General features: G+C 34.2%; 1 protein-coding gene across 11 annotated transcripts in view; it reads left to right on the forward strand.

The window, feature by feature from the left end:
- Positions 1 to 19,918, forward strand: part of DICER1 (dicer 1, ribonuclease III) — a 73,033-nt gene extending 53,115 nt beyond the window's left edge. For 10 of the 11 annotated variants that reach the window (XM_026079463.1, XM_026079464.1, XM_026079461.1 and 7 more), the window contains 10 exons: positions 1,311 to 1,493; positions 1,794 to 1,899; positions 2,004 to 2,179; positions 2,482 to 3,265; positions 4,643 to 4,798; positions 8,718 to 9,597; positions 11,644 to 11,912; positions 14,469 to 14,631; positions 14,719 to 14,794; positions 15,089 to 19,918. In XM_026079463.1, coding sequence (XP_025935248.1) covers positions 1,311 to 1,493; positions 1,794 to 1,899; positions 2,004 to 2,179; positions 2,482 to 3,265; positions 4,643 to 4,798; positions 8,718 to 9,597; positions 11,644 to 11,912; positions 14,469 to 14,631; positions 14,719 to 14,794; positions 15,089 to 15,254 — 2,959 coding nt within the window. In that variant the 3' untranslated portion in view covers positions 15,255 to 19,918. Of the gene's footprint in view, positions 1 to 1,310; positions 1,494 to 1,793; positions 1,900 to 2,003; positions 2,180 to 2,481; positions 3,266 to 4,642; positions 4,799 to 8,717; positions 9,598 to 11,643; positions 13,124 to 14,468; positions 14,632 to 14,718; positions 14,795 to 15,088 lie in introns of those variants that run through there. The other variant, XM_026079471.1, reaches the window with a different exon arrangement.
- The last annotated feature ends 1,165 nt before the right edge of the window (positions 19,919 to 21,083 follow it).

A 21,083-nucleotide genomic window follows, 5' to 3' on the forward strand; every position in this document is an offset into this window, starting at 1 on the left:
CATACAGCAAAGTGCCAAAAGCCAAAACTATAGTGTGCTGCAGGAAGGAAAACAAGATCATGGGTATTGCCAGGTTCCTAGGTTCTTCCAATAATGGAAGGCTTGTTTGAGGTTCTGAAATAATCCTAGTCAGTAGTCCGTACCTATATTATGAGAGATATGATAACAACAACAAAGACCCTAGTGATTTCATGTAGGACAAAATTCCTTCTTGAACCCAGATCTAATAAGTAGTTTAGTGTAACAGTCAACAAATTATACCTACAAAGTACTTGAGAAATTTCAGTCTTGCTACACATACTGGACATCTCCATATATTATGTTTCTACTTGTGACTGTTCTAGTGCTTTAGAAGAACAGTTACTAGTTCAAGCAGCAACCCAGAAGCCAGGCTATGTATGAARGGAGAGAGAAGGGAAACTTCTTCAGAACCACCAAGATTAACAGAAGCCTTGACACACACAATTAATACAATATACACTTTGTACAGATAAGCAAATAGCAATAGGTCTTTGTGTTAATATGATGAGGATACCTAGGAAATAAGGTATGGAAGGACTCTTTTTGAAAGTCTGAACTTCTAATGTCAGGATCTCTTCTGTCATATAGTCTTGCCATCAAACTTTATCAGGTTGCTTTTTTTTTAATGTTGATTTCCTGATTTTTTTTTCCTGTTCATGTTTTTCACTGTAGTACCCAATTAGCATCATTAACAATGATAAAGGTGTTGCAGCAATTTGCCTCCACCCCCCCTCCCVCCCAAATTCTGCATTCTCTTAAAGAACTACATTGTCTTAGCCTCCTTAGAAGGCTTGTAAATTTACCTTATTAGGTATTTGGGGTTTTCTATTTTAACTTTATTTGAAGGATGACTTAGTTAAAATGCCAGTTTAGATGTGAGGTAGTGCAGTTTTAGTGTAAGGTAGAACTCCATTTCTACTGATTCTAGTATTTGAGGAGGCCAGACTTTAAAAATTAAGTTTAACTGTTAGATATTATCATTTGCAGCATTACTCTGAGGTGGTTGTCCAGAACTTGATTATATATTAGATTTTGAAGACATGAGTCTTCTATTTTATTAAAATATCTCTCCACAAGACATTGCATAGAGTATAGCTTGACTTTATTCTTCCTTATCTTACAACATGCATTTCACTTAGTATTTGATTTAGTTAAACAAATTGGTTTCTACAAAAAAATCAGGTGAATTATTTGGTGGTTTAGCATCTTGACTACATTGCAGCATCAGGAAGCTGGTACAGGCTTTACTCTTAAGGATATAACATATGCCAAACTATGTTTTTGTTTAGGTATCGAAATTTTGATCAGCCTCATCGATTCTACGTAGCTGATGTATACACTGATCTTACTCCACTCAGTAAATTCCCTTCCCCTGAATATGAAACTTTTGCTGAATATTATAAAACAAAGTATAATCTTGACCTGACCAATCTCAACCAGCCACTGCTGGATGTGGACCACACATCTTCAAGGTAACAATCTTACTTGCTTGACACTTGTAGTTTGACAATAAATCACCGTTTTCTTTGTTTTGGTATAATGTGATAAAGCTGAAGGCTTGTGTTTTCCAAAATAATTACTGATTTTTAGAGGAGGTGCTTAGCTTGTGTCAACAACTGTAAGGTAAGAGTCCATTTTTTTCTGGAGGTAGCTGTGCTGTCACCTTACAGTGCATTAAGGATGAATACTCAGAATAAACCATCATTTTGGAAAATTTAGGCTATTCATATTTTTTTATGTATTTATATTAAAGTATTTTCACTTGTTCTTAGACTTAATCTTTTGACTCCTCGCCATTTGAACCAGAAGGGGAAAGCACTTCCACTAAGCAGTGCTGAGAAGAGGAAAGCAAAGTGGGAAAGTCTGCAGAATAAGCAGGTGAAATAGAAGTACTTGATTCAAGTTGTTTCTCTCTAACAGTGTTCTGAAGTCTACCTTCAAAAGTAAAATTCTTTTCTCACCCTTCCCCAACCCCACCCCAGATACTGGTTCCAGAGCTCTGTGCTATCCATCCTATTCCAGCATCACTGTGGAGAAAAGCAGTTTGCCTCCCCAGCATACTTTATCGCCTGCACTGCCTATTGACAGCAGAGGAACTAAGAGCTCAAACAGCCACTGATGCCGGTGTAGGGGTTAAATCACTTCCTGCAGATTTCAGGTATGTATTTTGCTAATATCTCACTTTTGATATCTTACTTTATTGAAAAACAAGGTGAAAATATACCACTATTGCATGAATTTAAAATTGATACCCTTTGTTTGACCCATGTCAGCTTTCAGTGAAGGATATAGTTAGAAAAGACTTGATGTGAATAATAAGGTTATTCAATTAACTATGAAGATGCTGCAGTCACTGTTCTTTTCAGAAGAACATTACTTTTTTTAAAAACATGTATGTGCATAACAGCTTTCTTCTCTTGTCATATTTTCTTTTAACAAAATCAATATATATCTTTACAGATATCCTAACCTGGACTTTGGATGGAAAAAGTCTATTGACAGCAAATCCTTCATCTCTATTCCTAGCTCCTCTTTGGTAGAGAATGAAAATTACTGTAAGCACAGCACAATTGTAGTCCCTCAAAATGCTGCACATCAAGGTGCTAATAGAACCTCTTCTGCAGAAAAGCATGACCAAATGTCTGTGAATTACAGAACATTGCTCAATGAGTCACCCAGTAAACTCCAAATTGATGTCTCAGCAGAACTTGCAGCAATTAATGGTGTTTCTTATAATAAAAATCTTGCCAATGGCAATTGTGATTTAGTTAACAGAGATTTTTGCCAAGGAAATCAGCTGAATTACTGCAGGCAGGAAATACCTGTACAACCAACTACCTCATGTCCCATTCAGAATTTATACAGCAGTGAGAACCAGCCCAAGCCCAGCAATGAATGTACTCTACTGAGTAATAAATACCTTGATGGAAATGCTAACAGATCTACCTCAGATGGATGCCCCAAAATGGCAGTGACCACCAGTACTTCAGAAGCTCTTAATCTTTTGATAGACAGAGTGGATTTTGAAAAGAGCCCTTCCAGCGGGTACTCCTCAAAAACTCTCGGCCCCAATCCTGGTCTCATTCTTCAAGCTTTGACTCTTTCAAACGCTAGTGATGGTTTTAATCTGGAGCGGCTTGAAATGCTTGGTGATTCGTTTTTAAAGCATGCCATCACTACATACTTGTTTTGCACTTATCCTGATGCTCATGAGGGACGGCTGTCATATATGAGAAGCAAAAAAGTAAGTAGTAATGATCCAGTGATACTGGGTAAAATGCTGGCTGTATAAAAAAATTACGTGAAGATTGAATGGCCCCAAGGTGATTTAGGTCCGCAGCCTTACTGATTATACATTTGATAGCATGCATGTTAGGAGTAAAAATACAGGATGACAGGGTTAATGTTACATAAACTGTCATTGATGAAACTCTTTTTTACTGTTCATTTCTAAATCTAAACCAGCTGATTACCAGCCTAAGGAGAGATAGAAGTAAACAGAACCAAAAGTTCTGGGTTAGTGAGGACATACAGGAACCCTTGAATGAAGGATTGAGAGTTAGCCATACAGAGCCTTAGGTTGTAGCTTTACTGACCTTTCAGTTGTTTCCTTAATAAATTAGCTTCCATGAAAGCTTTTGCATCATCCTACAGGAGCATTAACAAACAAAATAAAAAGTACCTTTCAAAATTGTTACATCAAAACTGTTAAAAGTATTTTAATGAAAACATAAATAGTAGTGAGCAGAGTCTCTTCTTCAACTGCTTTTTAAAATTATGGACTAATCAATCATATGAAAGTTTTATTCCACATAATGTAATGACTTGAATCAAATGCTAAGGATTTGACTGCCTTTTTCTAATAAAATGCATCACCCTGAGAATTAAATGATTGAATAGTTCTTTAATCGAGGAAAATAAGAAAGGCTAAATAACTTGCACAGTTCATATAAAATTCATTAAATATTCAAGTTCAAATTTCAAGACTTAAAGAAACACGAAAAGTGTGTTTAAAATGAAGATCAGAAGTTGATAGTTCAACAGGAAAGGAAGAATGTGTGTGTATGTGAGTGCTTTTTCCCTTCCCTTTAAAATATTCAAAAGAATTTGAGAGGGTATCAAAATAACATCTGGATTATGACTTGATTAAAATAGGATTTGCTGTACAGAACTGTTCTAATGCTTTCTGCTGCCAAGGTTCAGGTCAATTTACCATAATAGGAATCATTTCTTATTCCAGATCTAGTCTGAATGTTGATTATTAATGCTGTAATTAATGACACTTAGACTGTATTTACTATTATTCTGAAGTTAGCAATAATTTTGTTTTACAAAGAGAATTTAATCCATCAGATTTCTTTAACTGAAATTGTCACATTTTATATACCTGGCTCTAAAAAAACCCCCAAAAAAACAAAAAGAAACAAACAAAAAAAAACCCTATACGTTTGCTGTGGATTGGTTGTAGTATATTAAGAAAGCTGAAAAGTAACCTTTTTGAGAACTAGAGGAAATATATAATGGGACAAGATCACATCAAATTGACTTGGTTCTTTGTATTTTAACCAATATTTTTATATAAATGTATGTCCAGAAGTTTATCAGAATGTTTTTCTTGAAGGTCAGCAACTGTAATTTGTATCGCCTTGGGAAAAAGAAAGGACTGCCTAGTCGTATGGTGGTATCAATTTTTGACCCCCCTGTCAATTGGCTTCCACCTGGTTACATAGTAAACCAGGACAAGAGCAACACTGATAAATGGGAGAAAGATGAAATGGTAAGATTTCATTTAACTATGTTGAGGAATAATTGTCTCCATGTATCAATATATTCCAAAGACTGTGGTCTGTATTCTCTTTCCCCTACCTTCCCCTCCCTCCAAATATTTTGTTATATTTTCAGTCGAAAGAATAATTCTACATCTTTGTTTCCTTTCTTTGTAAAACTTCACTGTAACTTACAGAAAATGAGAGGAAAACTGATCCTGAATAGAACCCAAAGTAAAGAAACTTACTGAACATCATGCAGTAACGAATGTGTATGTATTAATAGAAGAGCAGAGAAGCAGCCTTTTTGCTTTTTGTTCTTACCAGATGAACTCATGAGAGCATGCTCTGAAATTTCTCTCAGAGTTTAAACTGAATTATAAATAGTATTTTTGGTGTAATGTGTGTATGCAGAAGACCCTTTCTGTGTCTGCCTTTCAGTCAACAGTGAATTCACCTTTGTAGAAGGTGAATTGAAACAGGAGTTGATATTTTCATAGTGCTTTGGCAGAATGAGGATTATAATTGTCTTGAGAAAATTCTGTCAGCTGTCAGCTAGGGCATGGGAATGATTGAGAGCTACTCCTCATCAAAAAAAAAAATACTGACATAGACGCCGTCATTGTCCGTCAGCAATAGCTTCACAATGACCAATCTTAATGAGAAGCTATTCAAATTATTTACTGTTTATACTTACTGTATGCTGAGAGTTAAAGTGAATGTTTAAGAAATATCACTGATCACAGCAGTCAATAACTTATTCTTTAAGTGTTTGAAAATGATTTGGTGTTTTCTGTTTGTGAGGTGTTTTTTGTTTTTTTGTTTTTTTCCATTTTGCAATTATGAAGACCATGCTTAGATTGTGGAACCACCAGAGGGCACATGAGAAGACTGTTAGGTAGATGTACTGTGCAAATAAATGTTTATTGCAGAATAAAACAACCTGATTATTGTAGTTTTCTATTGTGCCAAGATTTAATTTCAAAGAGACTTACTGTTATACCTTTCTAAAAATAAAATAGCGCATTTGGGACAGGAGCTAGTCTTTGCTTTTAAAAAGCTTTCAGTTCTCCATAACTCTTCAATGGCTTGTTCTGCTTTGCTAGCCACAGTTTATTTGTAAATAAAATACACAATTCCAGTCCAAAATACAGACAGTGATTTAACTAAGATGTGCTTTTTGTGCCAATTGACAATCCAGACGTTTTACCATCTCTCACATAAATTTCATTTTTAGTCCATGGGGTGATGGTCTATAGCTGGGGCTAGAAATCTCATAACTCTTTGAATTATTGCTAAAACATCCTAGAGAAATGCTGGTACATTTGGCATTATCAAGCATTAGGAACTTCCTGTTAATAAACTAGTCTGTTGATTTTATCAAATAGCTRATTTCAAAGAAGCATGAAAGAAACACTTAAATATATTTTATCTTCAGCTTGAAATGAAAGTGGCCATAACTTACTAAAAATCAAGCAGGTGTTCCTTAAGAAAAGCTTGTCTGTTTTGGGTTGCATTGTTGATTATTTCTGAACTTCTGTCTAATGATTTTAAAAAAACCAAACTGTCTTCTTTACTACAGCACATTCTTATTACTTTTTTTTTTTAATGCAAGAAATGATGTGCAGGTGATGTTAAGGTAGTTCACTTAGCTATGCTGTTAATTAATTTTAGTTAGGAAGCTTGTGAATGAAATTGTAGTGAAAATGAAATTTGTCAGTTAATTTTTTAAAAGTTTGCATAAACAGACACTGAAACTGAAATCTGTTTTTAAATTTTCCACGTGGACTTTGCTCATTCAGGGACTATATTTTCATTTCAATGACAGATGTAACAGTGGGGTATGATATGCAAAAATCAATACTTGCTTTAGTTGGGACTARGTAAATTATCCTGCCTTGAGCATCATGCTGCCACCAATATCCAAAATAATTACTTTAAATCAAATTTTGCTATCTGTTACTGAACAGTTAAAGTTACAGAAATGGCCATTTTTTATGTGTCAGCTGGATAATTAATTAGCAGCAGAAAATCTTTTGGCAAGATGTGCTGGAACTATGGCTTTCTAGAGCCACCCTTTTTTCTCTCATTACTAAACCTGCTCCATTGTGATAAGGTTGTGATCTGTTTGACCCTTGGATGGTTTTGAGCACTGCTTGGTGTGCCTTAGCGCTGCCACACATCCACAGCTCTAAAGGGTCGTGCGTTTAGCCCAAAGGGAGAGGTCCCCAACATTAGCATCTGGTTCACAGATTCTCAGGATTAGATAGCTGAGACCTACAGTTTGACTTGCCTAGTTTGAGGGCAGATATAGACTATTTCACTTGATTCAAAATGGTGTTAGCTTTCGGGACCCAATCCAGAAAAGCACTTTGAATCCAATCTTACTCCTTTCAAATTCAGTGGCAGAATTCCCATTGATATCAGTGATGCAGGATTGAGCTTCTGAGTAGTCCTTTTGATGTAAGGAGGACTACTTGTGCGTTTAGTTAATATGTCTAAGTGCTTTCCTGGATTGGGGCCATAGCAAATTGTACAGCATTGTATAGCTTGGGCATATCTGTGTTCAATTTATAATTTACTTCAGTCCCTATCAATTTGCTCCAGATGAGCAGGGAAGAGATATGAGATGTCATTACTTTGCTGTTGTAAGTATGTACGTATTAGAAAATCAGAGAAAACTTAAAGTTTTCTGTTAATTAGGTGAGGCTATAACTTTAAACTGAAGTTTAAATTATATTTCAGTATAACTGAAATAAAACAAATATGTACTTGTTTAAAGAGATAGGATTAATACTAGTTGCCTTTGCATTACATTATTCTACTTTATGACTTAATGTATACGTTAATACTTAGTAAAAATAAGTAACACCCCAATCTTACCAAAGTGTGTCGTAGTTTCTGCTCTTCCATTCTTAGACCTGCTCTATTCAAATCCTGGCAATATTATAAAATGTGTGACGAACTGGAGGGATATCATGTCTGTTAAAATTAAGTTGTATTGTATTGTAACTTGTATTGTGGCTCTAATGTTGAACCAAAAATTGGTCTATATCTGATTTCTTCAAATAGCTAGATCACTTACTGAATCCCGACACATGCTATCCAGACTGTCACCCACATAAACATTAAATTCTTGCCAACTAATTGGTATTAGACTCCTGGTTTTGATCTGTAATATAAAAATTACCTACACTGATTCTCTAAACTTATTGTCTATTAGTTTGCCAAGTAGACTACAAACTATTTGTAACTAACTGTACTTGGCAATGTAGAGAAATATATTTTGCTGCTTTTGAGTGATAATTATAGAAGCACTAGGGTAAAGGAAGTTCTTACAGTTGTTTCACTTAGTGCATTTTCCATTTGTGTGTCCCAAAACCAAGATTATGGTGACTGTTACTATAGTAAACCCTTGCAAACACCTTATTATTTAGAATGGAAGAATATAGAAAGAATTTTTTAAATTACCTTGATTAAACATTTGTAATAGCATTACTTTAGCAGCTAGAGAGAAAAATGCACCCAAATCTGTTTCTTTGTACTTCTCTAAATTTGTTAATTTAGAATTTTTTTCCTTAGTTTACCTTGGTGTGCAAGTATATATCATTTAATTGGTATATGCATAGGATGCAAATATAAGCATGAGTCTGTATTCCTGTGAAATGTAGCATGTGTTGTATGTAAAATATATACTACTTATTTTAGGTTAATAGTTAAGATTTTGTGTTCCAAGGCAATTATTTTAGTCTTAGAATGTTAATTAGACAATATAATTAGGAACATTGTTAATAGTTTTAAAAAAATGTTCAGGCTTATTATTAGCAGTTACTATCCACATCCTGCTCTTACGGCATTTCCTTAATCAAAGGTTATCATTTTCCTTGTTTGTACTGCATTTTGTGTGTGTGTATGTGTGTTCTTTCATAGACAAAGGAGAATTTGGCTAATGGTAAACTTGAAGATTATGATGATGAGGAGGAGGATGAAGACCTAATGTGGAGGTTACCCAAGGAAGAAGCAGACTTTGAAGATGATTTTTTGGAGTATGATCAGGAACATATCAAATTCATAGATAATATGTTAATGGGATCAGGGGCTTTTGTGAAGAAAATTTCTCTCTCGCCTTTTTCAACCACTGATTCGAACTATGAATGGAAAGCACCCAAAAAGTCCTCCCTGGGTAATGTTCAGTTTTCATCAGATTTTGATGATTTTGACTATAGCTCTTGGGATGCTATGTGCTATCTGGATCCTAGCAAGGCTGTTGAAGAGGATGATTTTGTAGTGGGCTTCTGGAACCCATCAGAAGAAAACTGTGGTGTTGATGCAGGAAAACAGTCTATCTCATATGACTTGCATACAGAACAGTGTATTGCTGACAAAAGCATTGCAGACTGTGTGGAAGCCTTGTTGGGCTGCTATCTGACCAGCTGTGGTGAAAGAGCTGCTCAGCTTTTCCTGTGTTCATTGGGGCTGAAGGTGCTCCCTGTAATTAAAAAGACTGATTGGGAAAGCACTTTGTGTGCTACTGGAGAGAACTGTAACAGTCAGCAGAAAAATCTTTCACCAAACTCTGTTTCTGCTTCTGTAGTTAGTTCAGAGCCTTCTCTGTATAAAGACCTGGAGTATGGCTGTTTGAAGATTCCACCAAGGTGTATGTTTGATCACCCAGATGCTGAAAAAACCCTGAATCATCTTATTTCTGGCTTTGAAAACTTTGAGAAGAAAATAAACTACAGTTTTAAGAACAAGGCTTATCTTCTTCAGGCATTTACTCATGCCTCTTACCATTATAATACCATAACTGGTAAGTTGTCTTAAAGAAACTATTTTTCCCTATATTATGAATAAAGGCAGTGTATGTTGTGTTCCCATACATAGTCCTTTTATGATATGCCTTGTTATTTTAACACATTAAGAAGTCAGTGCCCTCTGAATGCAAAAAGAATCTTAGAAAAGAATATCGTTACTGATTTAGAGGGGGATACTTATTGAAGCTGTATCTTGATATATGAATAATTCATATTTTGTCTTGATACAGATGTAAGACTTACTGAAGCTTAACCAAGCTTCAGGAAAGAGCACTTTTCATCTCTAACCCTCTATCACTAGTTGTATACAGCTGATGTGACATCTCCATTTAGCTGACATATATTCTTATGTAACTCTAAATTACAGTGTATTTCTAGAAGTGTAGCTGTCACATTTTGCAAATATATTTAGCAAAATTTTCCCATAATTTAATCCCAAATATTTTACTCTGACTGTACTTCTGAACAGTAAAATTAGACCATACAACATTTATTAGCCAAATAGTCTATGTAATAGCAAAATATAGAGACTTCAGTTTGAAGTTGTGAATTGGAGGTTTAATTTAAGTCCAAGTATATTATAGAGTAAATATTTAAAGTCAAAGCTGAAGCAGTTTACTAAGTCAGACTAAATATTAATTTCAGGTTAACTGCTTAATGCTTCTATACATGATCTCACAAAAGATTTGACACAAATGCACATTCCTAGGTTAGCAAATGTCTTCAATTATGTTTGCTTATTCTATTTAAATTATTAATTTAGTATTTGTTCTTTCTTAAGCTTTAAATATTTTCCTACAATAATATGCAATTAAAACCAAACCAAGGTAAAATTTCAGCCCTATTTGAAGTGAACAGCAAATTCCTGTGCAGTCAGCAGTCTGAATCTTTCCCCATACTGAATTGGTTCCGTATTCCAAGAAGTAAGAAATCTCTTCTTTAATTAAAAAAATAAGTCATTTTGAAATCTTAATACATTAAGAAACAGTTCTGACAAAACACTGAAACTATTTCTTTCATTTTTTTATTCGAGGTAGCATTACCTACTTACATATTTACTTTTTACAAATATTTCACAAAATCTATAGAAGGTAGATAATTCCTTTTTTTATATAGATTAACAAATGAGAGCAGTAAGGTATAATATCTAGATAAAATTATGTTGTCAGCAGAAACTTTTGATTCCAGGTCCTTTTTTGTTTAACAAGGAAGACAATTTTGAGTTGCTGTTATAGGTACCTTTTTTCACAAGGAGCAGTGGTTGAGATCTAGCAGTATCTTAGGTTCAGCTACTATAAAAGCAGCTTCCTACTAGCCATTTCACTATGCCATATTACTTTCATGGTAATTTTGTCTTCCTTCCTCTCCTCCCACCTATCCCTGTTTGCTTTTTTTTTTTTTTTTTTAGTTTTATTTATTTTCTAAAAATAGACCTCCATAACTCTCTAACCACTGTCAATTATCTGAACAGCAAAAGCTTCCCACTTTCAGTTTTCTTTTTAAAATAATCCATTCTGAATGGGATTCTTTGTTCAATGCACTTCAAGAAGTCTGAATGTGTGGCAAATTGGATCAAAAAATCTCAGGTTTTATATTCCTTTTACTATATTGATTTCTTTATTCATTTTTGGATGTTTGGTTATCGTCTGTTTCAGATCAGCCTGGTAGAAGAATCTCTTGATTTTTATTTGTACATTTTATTTTCTCAGGACAATTTAAAGACCTTGAGCACAAGGGTTAATTCATTATGAACACAGGGTTTTTTTGCTAGCCTGACATAAATTAACATTTGGTTCAAAAGTGGCTTTATTACTAAATATAAATTTGGTTTGTATTTTTTTTGTAATTCACTAGAAATCTTTCTAAACATAAACTCAGAAAGATACCTGTTTTAAAACACACATTATTTTTTTTGACTCTTGGTAAGTCTGTGGTATTTACATGGCAGTGTACCAAACTTCCTATCCAGAAAGGCCTGGAAAGAATGCGTGCATTAAACTTAATTGTGTTGTTGTACATTCTTTTATTTCCAATGCTGTAAGATTGTTACCAGCGCTTAGAATTCCTGGGAGATGCAATTTTGGACTACCTCATAACCAAGCACCTTTATGAAGACCCACGGCAACACTCTCCAGGAGTTCTTACTGACCTACGATCTGCTCTAGTCAATAATACCATTTTTGCATCACTAGCTGTAAAGTATGACTACCACAAGTACTTCAAAGCTGTCTCTCCTGAACTGTTTCATGTTATTGATGACTTTGTACAGTTTCAAATGGAAAAGAATGAAATGCAAGGAATGGATTCTGAGGTTAGTGGTAGTAGAAAAAATGTGTTCGGTACCTGATTTGAAGTTTGTCATTGGATTTCGTACATGATGCACTTTTTTGTAGTGCTTTAGCCTTATGCACATAGCAGCCAAAGAAGCAGGTGGCTCCCGGTAATAAAGCACTAAATATGCAAAATAAAATACAATCTTCGGAAAGTTTAAAGTGAATAAAAACAGTCAAAGTAATTAAATTGAAACCAGGTTTGCCCTCCAGATTTTTTCTGTGACACCTGATTTCAGTCAGTATTTTACCTTAGTGTTGTTGGTTTTTCCCCACACGTTTTTCTTAGTTTTCAGCACTGATTGAATAAAAGCATTACTATACCATGAAAATAATTGTGGCAAAGAGGCACTAGGTCACATAATAGTGACATGGGATAGGACATCAGTGCAACACCATGAACAACACTATCTTGGCACAAAGCAGGGCTTATTTAATGTAGTACACTGTGACAGAGTTCTGTGCTGTTTTTATTCTGGATGATTTCTGCTAGCCAGGGAAACATTATGAGCATCTTTCAAACAAACCACTTGAAAAATAATTTAACTGAAAGCTTGAAAATAGAGATCATATCTGTGCTATGCAGGAAAGCTCATGATAACACTTATTTGCTGGAGAATGGACTAAAACCAACTCATTTAAATGAGCTGCTCAGAAAATGAAAGCAGGGGCCTTCTATGTCAAATTCTAACTAGGAAGAGATGGACTCACTGATTAATTATCCTTTTTTTAATGTTATATAGTAGATTTTTGTCTTAAAAACTGTGGTTTAATCTCTTAAGAAATAATCTGTGTGAGAATACTCTATCATTAAATAAACATGTTATCATCACCTTTAATAATTTCCTCTCTGATATGCAATTTAAAATCTTGGGAATCGGAAGACTTCAGTGTATGTATGTGTTTACAACCCTTGCATCTGTCACAGAGTGAAATCCATATGTTTTTTGGGAAGTTTCAGAAAACAGTGACTAAGAAATTTGTCATTGAAATTTAGATAGTATGAATTATTTTACATCAGAGGATCAAACTCTGTTATCCTTCTATTCTTCATGTTAGAATATTCTTCATGCTATAAGTAGAAAGACTAGAAACTAATTATAAGAGCTCATAGCAGTGATTTCTTACCTTTGTTCAGTTTCTGCTGTTATGCACAAAGATTGCCTCAAAACTTCACAAAAGTTGCAACCAAATTATAAGATAGCTGTTTCAAATAAAATTCTTGTTTCACTCTCCCTGTGCCTGCTCCCTATCTTGGTCTGGCACTGACTTACTGAAACTCTTATTTCATCACAGTTAATGCAAGAGTCTTTGTTTCAGCAGTTCATGCCAGCTAGACTGGTCTCCRTGTGTGTCTCCACGTCATCTGCTTTTCTTTTTCAAATCTCACTCCTGAAACATCTGTTGTCCCTTGCTGTATAGCTCTTAAATAACAGAGGGAGAGAGAAATTAAGTACTGTATAACTCTAAAGTGCTTGAATATGCACTAAGAATGAAATACACTATTCAAAATATAGTTGAATTTGTTTCTTACCATCAAAATTCCTGTTTGGAGGGCATACAAACCAAGTGACTCCTTGTTTGATTTATTTTAGGTAGAAATACGGGGTGGAACTAGTTCATGATGTATTATGGTGACTATTAAAAAGACTGAAGACTTAGCATAGACTTTTAAACCCTGAACTGGATTTCACCCAAATGGAGTGAGAGCCTGGCCACTGCAGGAAGAGAAAAGATAGGCAGATACTTGTTTCTGTTTCTGTGGAAGGGAGTAATGGTCTGACACTTCTTTTTGTTTTCAGATTGCTTTGTTTACACTTAGGTGGAAGTATATTATATGTATTTGAAATATATTTTAGTAATGGAGTAGATTGACACAAGACCTGTTGACATAGACTGAAAGTTTATAAGGGGAATAGACTATTGTCTAAAATTAACAGTATAGAAGAAAACTCTGCTTGCTACATTAAAAGTACCTAAGTGTGCCTATACAATACCATATTATCTCAGTCTGACATTGCTACTCATGGCTTATTTTACTAATACTTACCTTGTGCTTATCTTCTGGAGTAGAAGAGGCATGGAAAGGGTACGTCCTATTTTCTTCCAAAGCCTCCTTCTAGGAGTTGTTTAAAATATGAACTCTTTTTTTTTTCATTGTGAATGGCTTTCTAATATTAACTGGTAGAGCCAAGTCTGTTTCTTATTGGAAAAAAACAGACCTGTGGTGAAATCCTACAGAATTATTACAGGAGGAATTCACAAAGYATATAAGGTCTCTGTACACAATGGTGTTTGGGGAATTTTTTTCACATTTGAAAAATGATATATCCAACAACTTGGTTTCCTTGGGGAATAAAAGAATGATTTCACTTTGGAAAGTTGTCAATGAAAAACTTAAAGGAAGCAGCTCAGGATAGGGTGTAAGAGAACTTACATTTCTGAAGATCTTTGTTTTATTTTAAAAGGAGCAAATGTCTGTCTCTTCTCCTCCCCTCCTCTCTCCCCCCGCCCCGGCTTTTTGTAATTGCAAACAGCTCAGAAGATCTGAAGAAGATGAAGAAAAAGAAGAAGACATTGAAGTACCAAAGGCCATGGGGGATATATTCGAGTCCCTTGCTGGTGCCATTTATATGGACAGTGGAATGTCTTTGGAAATGGTTTGGCAAGTGTACTATCCAATGATGAGGCCACTAATAGGTATTGTCAGTTTTCTAGAAAAAAAATTTAGTAATTAAGTACCATATGCTATGCAGAGAACAAAAATCAATTTTATTTTTTTAATAGAAAAATTTTCTGCGAATGTGCCCCGTTCCCCAGTGCGAGAGCTGCTGGAGATGGAGCCAGAGACAGCCAAATTTAGGTAAGAATAAATTTTCTTTGGTACACAGTGCTATAAAACATTTTTAAGCTATGCTTTATGAACTGCTGAGGATTTTTAAATGTCATGAATGACTTTTAATTTCTTCTTCACTAAGCACTTAGGGTGATCTTTGTATTCACTGTTTGTTTTTTTTTCCTAGTTGTAACTTTCTGAGAAAAGTAATGATTTCTGTTTAGCTATACTGCTCTAACTGCTGTAGAAAAGAGAATGTAGGTCTCTTATTTCACATTAACTTGCCCAGGTAGCAAGTAATTTTTGTGTGTGTTTTTGCAGCCCTGCAGAAAGAACTTATGATGGAAAGGTCAGAGTAACAGTGGAAGTTGTAGGAAAGGGCAAGTTTAAAGGTGTTGGCAGAAGCTACAGGATTGCCAAATCTGCAGCTGCAAGAAGAGCACTACGAAGCCTCAAAGCAAATCAACCTCAGGTCCCAAACAGCTGAGACGCCTCTTAAAAATAAATAAAATGGGAGGGAAAAAACATACAAATAAAACAAATTTTTAAAAAAGTTGATGTTGAGAGGAACAAATTGAAGACAGAATTTAAAGTTTGTTTGATAACAGAATAGATAACAAAACATTTAACGTGTATAAAATTTTGGAACTAATTGTAGTTATAGTTTTTTGCGCAAACACAATCTTGTCTTCTTTCCTCACTTCTGCTTTGTTTAATCACAAGAGTGCTTTAATGATGACATTTAGCAAGTGTTCAGAATAATTGTTGTCAGGTCTTTGTTTTACTTTATTGTCAGTACAGCTTTGCTTAGTGTTAGAAGGCCAGGGAGCTTATGCCTAATGCAGTTGCTAGATTTATATATAGTAATCTTGAAATTCTTCAATCTGTGCACTAGTGCCAGTCATAAAGCAGTTGGTAAACTGTACTGGATGATTGGGTATAAGAAAGAATAAGTGTGCCAGTATTGTTCTTTTTTTTTTTTTCCTCCATGTCATCTTTTTGCATTAAGATGATATTCCCAATCATTATTGCACTTATTTGTTTGGGACAGATTTTAATTGAAATGGCTGGCATACTGGTAGAATGAAATTTCAATTTCCTTATGCCACATAGTCTTGCATTTAAAAAAAAAAAAAAAGGTTCTTGCCTTAAAAATAAATAAACCCTCATTAATAATCTTTAATTTCTGATCTTTTTTGGAACAAACTATTTTACATTCCCGTCATTTTGTTATGCATTTTACAATGATACAGCTCTATATTTACAGTACAACTCATTACTATAGCTGTGACTTATTACAGGATTATAATAGAAGTTGTATTCATATATATGTAATTAGGTTATTTTTAACAATTCAGAGGAGGTGGTTAGTCTACAGATTTTTTKGGGTTTTTTTTACCATAAACAAAATATGGTCTTTGGCTAAAATTCCAATTTTACACAAACCTGCAAGCTAGATAGTTCCGATACTGGAGACATTAATGAATAATTGCACAGTACAAACTGTCACTAACAAAATAACCTTAGACATATCACACCTAAAATATGCTGCAGATTTTATAGTCAGTTGGTTATGTATTTAACAAATGGAGCACCTTTAGACCTAGAGATATTTCCATGTAAATTTCTTACTGTACTTTTCAGAGTTGCATGCATATTTCACCTACCAAAGCTGTGCTGTTAAATGCCATGAAAGTTGATGTTTGAGATAAAACTGCCGTACTTTTGATACATCTGTGATTTAGGTCCTTAATTTAGAGAAACTAGCTCATTGGTGTTTTGATCTACTTGGGGGTGGGGGGAAATCATACTTTTATTTTTTAGGCTTTGCCTATACTTCTTTAATTAGATTTTTGTAGGCACTCTTCACTTAAATACCTCAGTTCTCTTTTTTTCTTTTTCTTTTTCTTTCTTTTGTTGCATTTTTTGTTTTTTTTTTTTTCTGTTTTGGTGCTATGTTTATATATTATGCTTGAAATTTTAATTTTTTGCACTGTAACTATAATACCTCTTAATTTACCTTTTTAAAAAGCTGTGGGTCTCGTATTCCCACCAATATCAGTAGAGGTTTGCTGCAATTTTGCCCTGTTTAATTRTGCTTGAAGTTTGAGAAAGCAGAGCAAGGTGTTTTAATGTTTTCCAGCACAATAGTTTGAACTTGATGCTGTGTCTTATGTATTAAATTACAAATAAATACTGTATTTCCTGCTTTTAAAACCCTATTCCTTTCCTCACAAATGCACACTAAAACAAAACAAAAACTGTCAGCTCTAGCTTTCTTAAAAAACAACAAGAAAATAAAAATGCCTTAGTGGCAAGGGGTAGGCATTAAGCTTTTCTGAAATACAGTTTTCAAAAGTTTATATATTTTCTATTTTAACCATTTTTTGTTTTGCGAATTGAGCAGTTTTTGTATTTGGAAACAGCATTATTATAGGAGTCAAACCAAGAAATCTAATACTAGCTTGTAAACAAATTYTAGCATTTCTTTGGTACTCAGTCATGAAAAAAATATGAGGAAAGGACAAGTCTTTATATGTACAAAACAAATGTAAATGAAATGAAACAGTAAAAACATACAGACTAAGTTTTCAAAGATTAATTGCTTTGAGTTAGTTGTTTAAAAATTGCTGATTTATGTTATAGCTATTTCTTCATGATAGGAGTGAAATTCTTAGGGAAAATACACGATCATTAATGTTAACAATCTGTCTTTCTGGCCAGAGATCAATTAGCAGATAAAATCAGACTAAGTCTTGCATAGTTTTAACTACATTATGAACAACTGTAAAATTTAAAAGTTACTCTTTTAACACCTAAAATTTCTTACTGATTGTTAGAAGGTTATAGATTCTCAGGGTTTTCAGGTAATGGTTAGGAGTAAAGTGCTGCAGAGTATTTTGATGCAAAGAAAACTAACTGAATTTGTTCTGTATTTCAGAATTGTTTAATGATTGCTTTGTTACTAGACAGAGCCTATGAATTGGAAATCTGAAATGTGTAGTGGCTGACTATAAAGTAGTTTCTGCTGCTGATGCGTTTTTAAATGTATTTTAAATGCCGCATTTTTTTCCAGTGTGACCTCATTGAAATACTTTGTATCCTTTGAGATAGAAAAGTCATATTAGTTTCCATGTTATGCATCTGTGTGTTTTACCCTTCAGTTGATATGATTTTGATATTGAACAATGTATGCTATTAAAGACCTAAATCTGATCATTTGAAGGTTGGGATAGAAATCACTTGACATGCTATAAGCACAAGTGTAAGTGAACTGTTGCAACCCATCTTCAAAAGCAACCACACAGGCTCCTCATAAGTAGTGTGGGGGTTAGTTGGCATGAACCTTGTTTTTTTTAATTTGTTTTTTTTTATCTTCTTAATCCTATTATACTGTACTTTAAACAGTCCTCCTAACTATGCTGCGTTTTTATTTTTATGGCTTTTTTTGCGCTGTTCTGTTCATGTAGCACAAATAAGCATTGCACTTGGTACCATGCTTTACCTCATTTCAAGGAAAAAAATGCTTAACAGAGAGGAAAAATGTGGTTTGGCCTTGCTGCTGTTTTGATTTACTGAATTTGAAAAAGATAATTATAATGCCTGCAATGTGTCATTTACTTGCACAACTTAAATAGGTCATTTTTAATGTCTGTGGCATTTTTACTGTATGTGGAAAAATACAACAAAGATGTGTAACAAAACTCTTGATTGTATTTTTAAACTATTGTTTTTTTATGACATCATTTTTACTGTTATGTGAAGTAATTAAAATTAGAATGACCTCTGACACTCCTGTAATTATCTCTGAACAAACCAACATATTATGCATATAATGTAGTTTTTGCAAGAAGACAGCCTGTAGTAATTTGGTCAACCTCAACTAAATCTCCACTCATTCTGAATATTGAGTGCCCAGTAGTGACTTCTGAAGTGTTTGTTCAGCTTGATGCTGCTGAAGTTCATACCGAAAAAGCCTACTATTTTTTAGTCTCATTACACAATGGTGTGTTTTAACTGTAGAGTGCAGAATTTAACAAGAATCCAGACCAATTTCAGTGCTGGAGAGGAATATAATGCTGGCCCAGTGATGAGGTGCCAGATCCTCAGCTAGTGCAAATTGATGTTGTATCATTTTAATCTGTAGAAGTGAATTGATTTTACTTATCTGAAGATCTCATGCTTATGTATGTATGTTGCAGAGTTTGGGGTTTTTCGCCTTGTAAGTAAATAAAGAATCATCAACTGGAAAAATGTGKTTTTTATGTTGCTGCATACGACATAAGTATGTTACAAAGATTTTTTATTTTCTATATAAATGCATGTATTCCAGTCTCAGCAGCACGCATAATCTGAAAATGGCAAATAGGTTTGTGATCTGCTGTGATACTACACTTGCCTCTGTCTGACAGTGTTCCCTCAAAAAGCATTCTCATGGAAATCTCTATTTATTATATGAGTAAAGTGAGAAGGAATTTGAATTTTGGTACTTAATTACTGACATTGATCCTTTTTAAACTGCTCTAATTTTCAAGAAGTTAAASTTAAATTTCTTTTCTTTCATATTAGGTTTAAAACTTTAAACACTACAGTTCATGACCATGAAATGTAATCTAAATATCAACTGTAACTCAATCTGAATTAAGTTAGCAAATATCTAGAGGTCATTGTAGTATACTCCACTAGCAGTTAAAATTAACTTCTGTCAAAGCTAACTACACTTTTTAAATAAATTTTATCTAATAAGTCCCTTGGGTTTCTTCGTTCTTTTTTTTGATTGACAACCACAGACTACTTTAATTGCTTTGTAGATGCGCTCAGAATTTACTGCAGCAGCAAGTTATAGAGAAAAAAGTGTTTGTGAACAAGAATTGGAAATTGCAGGCATTTTTATTGTAAATAGTTTGAAAAGATGGTTAAAATCAAGCAGAATGAATAACATTGTAGAATGAATAATGAATAATTTGATGGACAATAAAATACCTACCATCACATGCTGCAGCTGTCTTTAAGGGACATAAAATGTAATTCATTCATACTGTAATCATGCTGCAGAAGTTTGCAATCTGCACCTTATGGATCACAATTACCTTTAATAGTTTTTTGTAATAATTGTAGCTGAGTATATCTCCAATAAAGTTATGGTCTGTTCACCTTGTATTGTCTTTTTTCTTTTGTTTTTAGTTCCCATTAATCTTTTCAAAAATCTTTTGTAGTTTACAAGAATTTACTTTTCAGTCTTAATAACTAAAAAAATTATGAAAACATTATTTCTTAGCCTTGTTTAAATACAAGCCTACTTGTCTCCTTCCTCTGCTGAATGGACTCTCTTCATAGCTATGTAAAAATACTCTTAAGGGACACTCAGGTTAAAAATGGCATGCCTACTACAATTTGATCTCTGTGTTGACCATTATACCTGCAAAATGTCTGTTGAAGCTGGGAGGCCCCAGAGCACAAGGGTTCAGAAACACAGGTTTGATTGCACAATCGGCACATGTTTTTAAGAATAACCTCTATTAATCTTTGCTAATAGTCCCAAAATTAATAAAATTGTTTTTAATTACTTCTTTCCTTTTATGTTGGTATTTTGCTTATCCTGAATATCAAAAACGTTTCTACAGTTTTCTGACTTTTGCACCAATGTCAATGTTTCTTCTAGAAAAACTTCCCAATAAAATGTGTTTCTTGGTATCTGCAATGGGCATTTCCTACTACTCCACATTTTCTCTTAGATTATAGAGAAAAGCCTTGTGAGCTGCTAATAGGTGTTGTGTTGCCTTTTTCTGGGATCTGGAAGAGGGCCCAATTGCCCAAGACTTGCAACAGCATTAGTTTGTTCTTTGTCTCAGCTGTAGTGAAGCAAACAAGTCTCAGCTGAGAATCCTGAGGAAAGCTTATGGGCTTTTTTGTTTGTTTGTTTTATTGGCTTTCTAGCTTTTTTTCCCTCTAGTTTCCACTTTGGCACTGCTGCTGATAGGTAAGGCCCTTTAAGCTCTGGTATGTAGGCTAGTAAGCTGTAGTAAGGAATGAGGGCACTGCTCCCCATGTTCTAATAAGCTGGTCAAACCAGTAAACTCTATTCACAAAAATTTCTGCAAGAAAGCGTGCCTGAAAATAAAGAACAATTGAAAATATAATTGTCATTATAATCTTCATGTTCATTCTGCAGGAGTAAGATGTGGGGTTGCCATCCAAACTTGAGTCTCAAAGGAAGTCATCCACCCCATTCTGGGTAGTAATATGAAGCATCCAAAGATCTCCAGAAAGTCAAAGTGTGAAAACAATAGAATATTTCTGCCTCAAACAGAGCTGA

The sequence above is a fragment of the Apteryx rowi genome, unplaced genomic scaffold (genome assembly GCF_003343035.1).
Source record: "Apteryx rowi isolate R43461 unplaced genomic scaffold, aptRow1 scaffold_5, whole genome shotgun sequence".
Classification (NCBI taxonomy): Eukaryota; Metazoa; Chordata; class Aves; order Apterygiformes; family Apterygidae; genus Apteryx; species Apteryx rowi.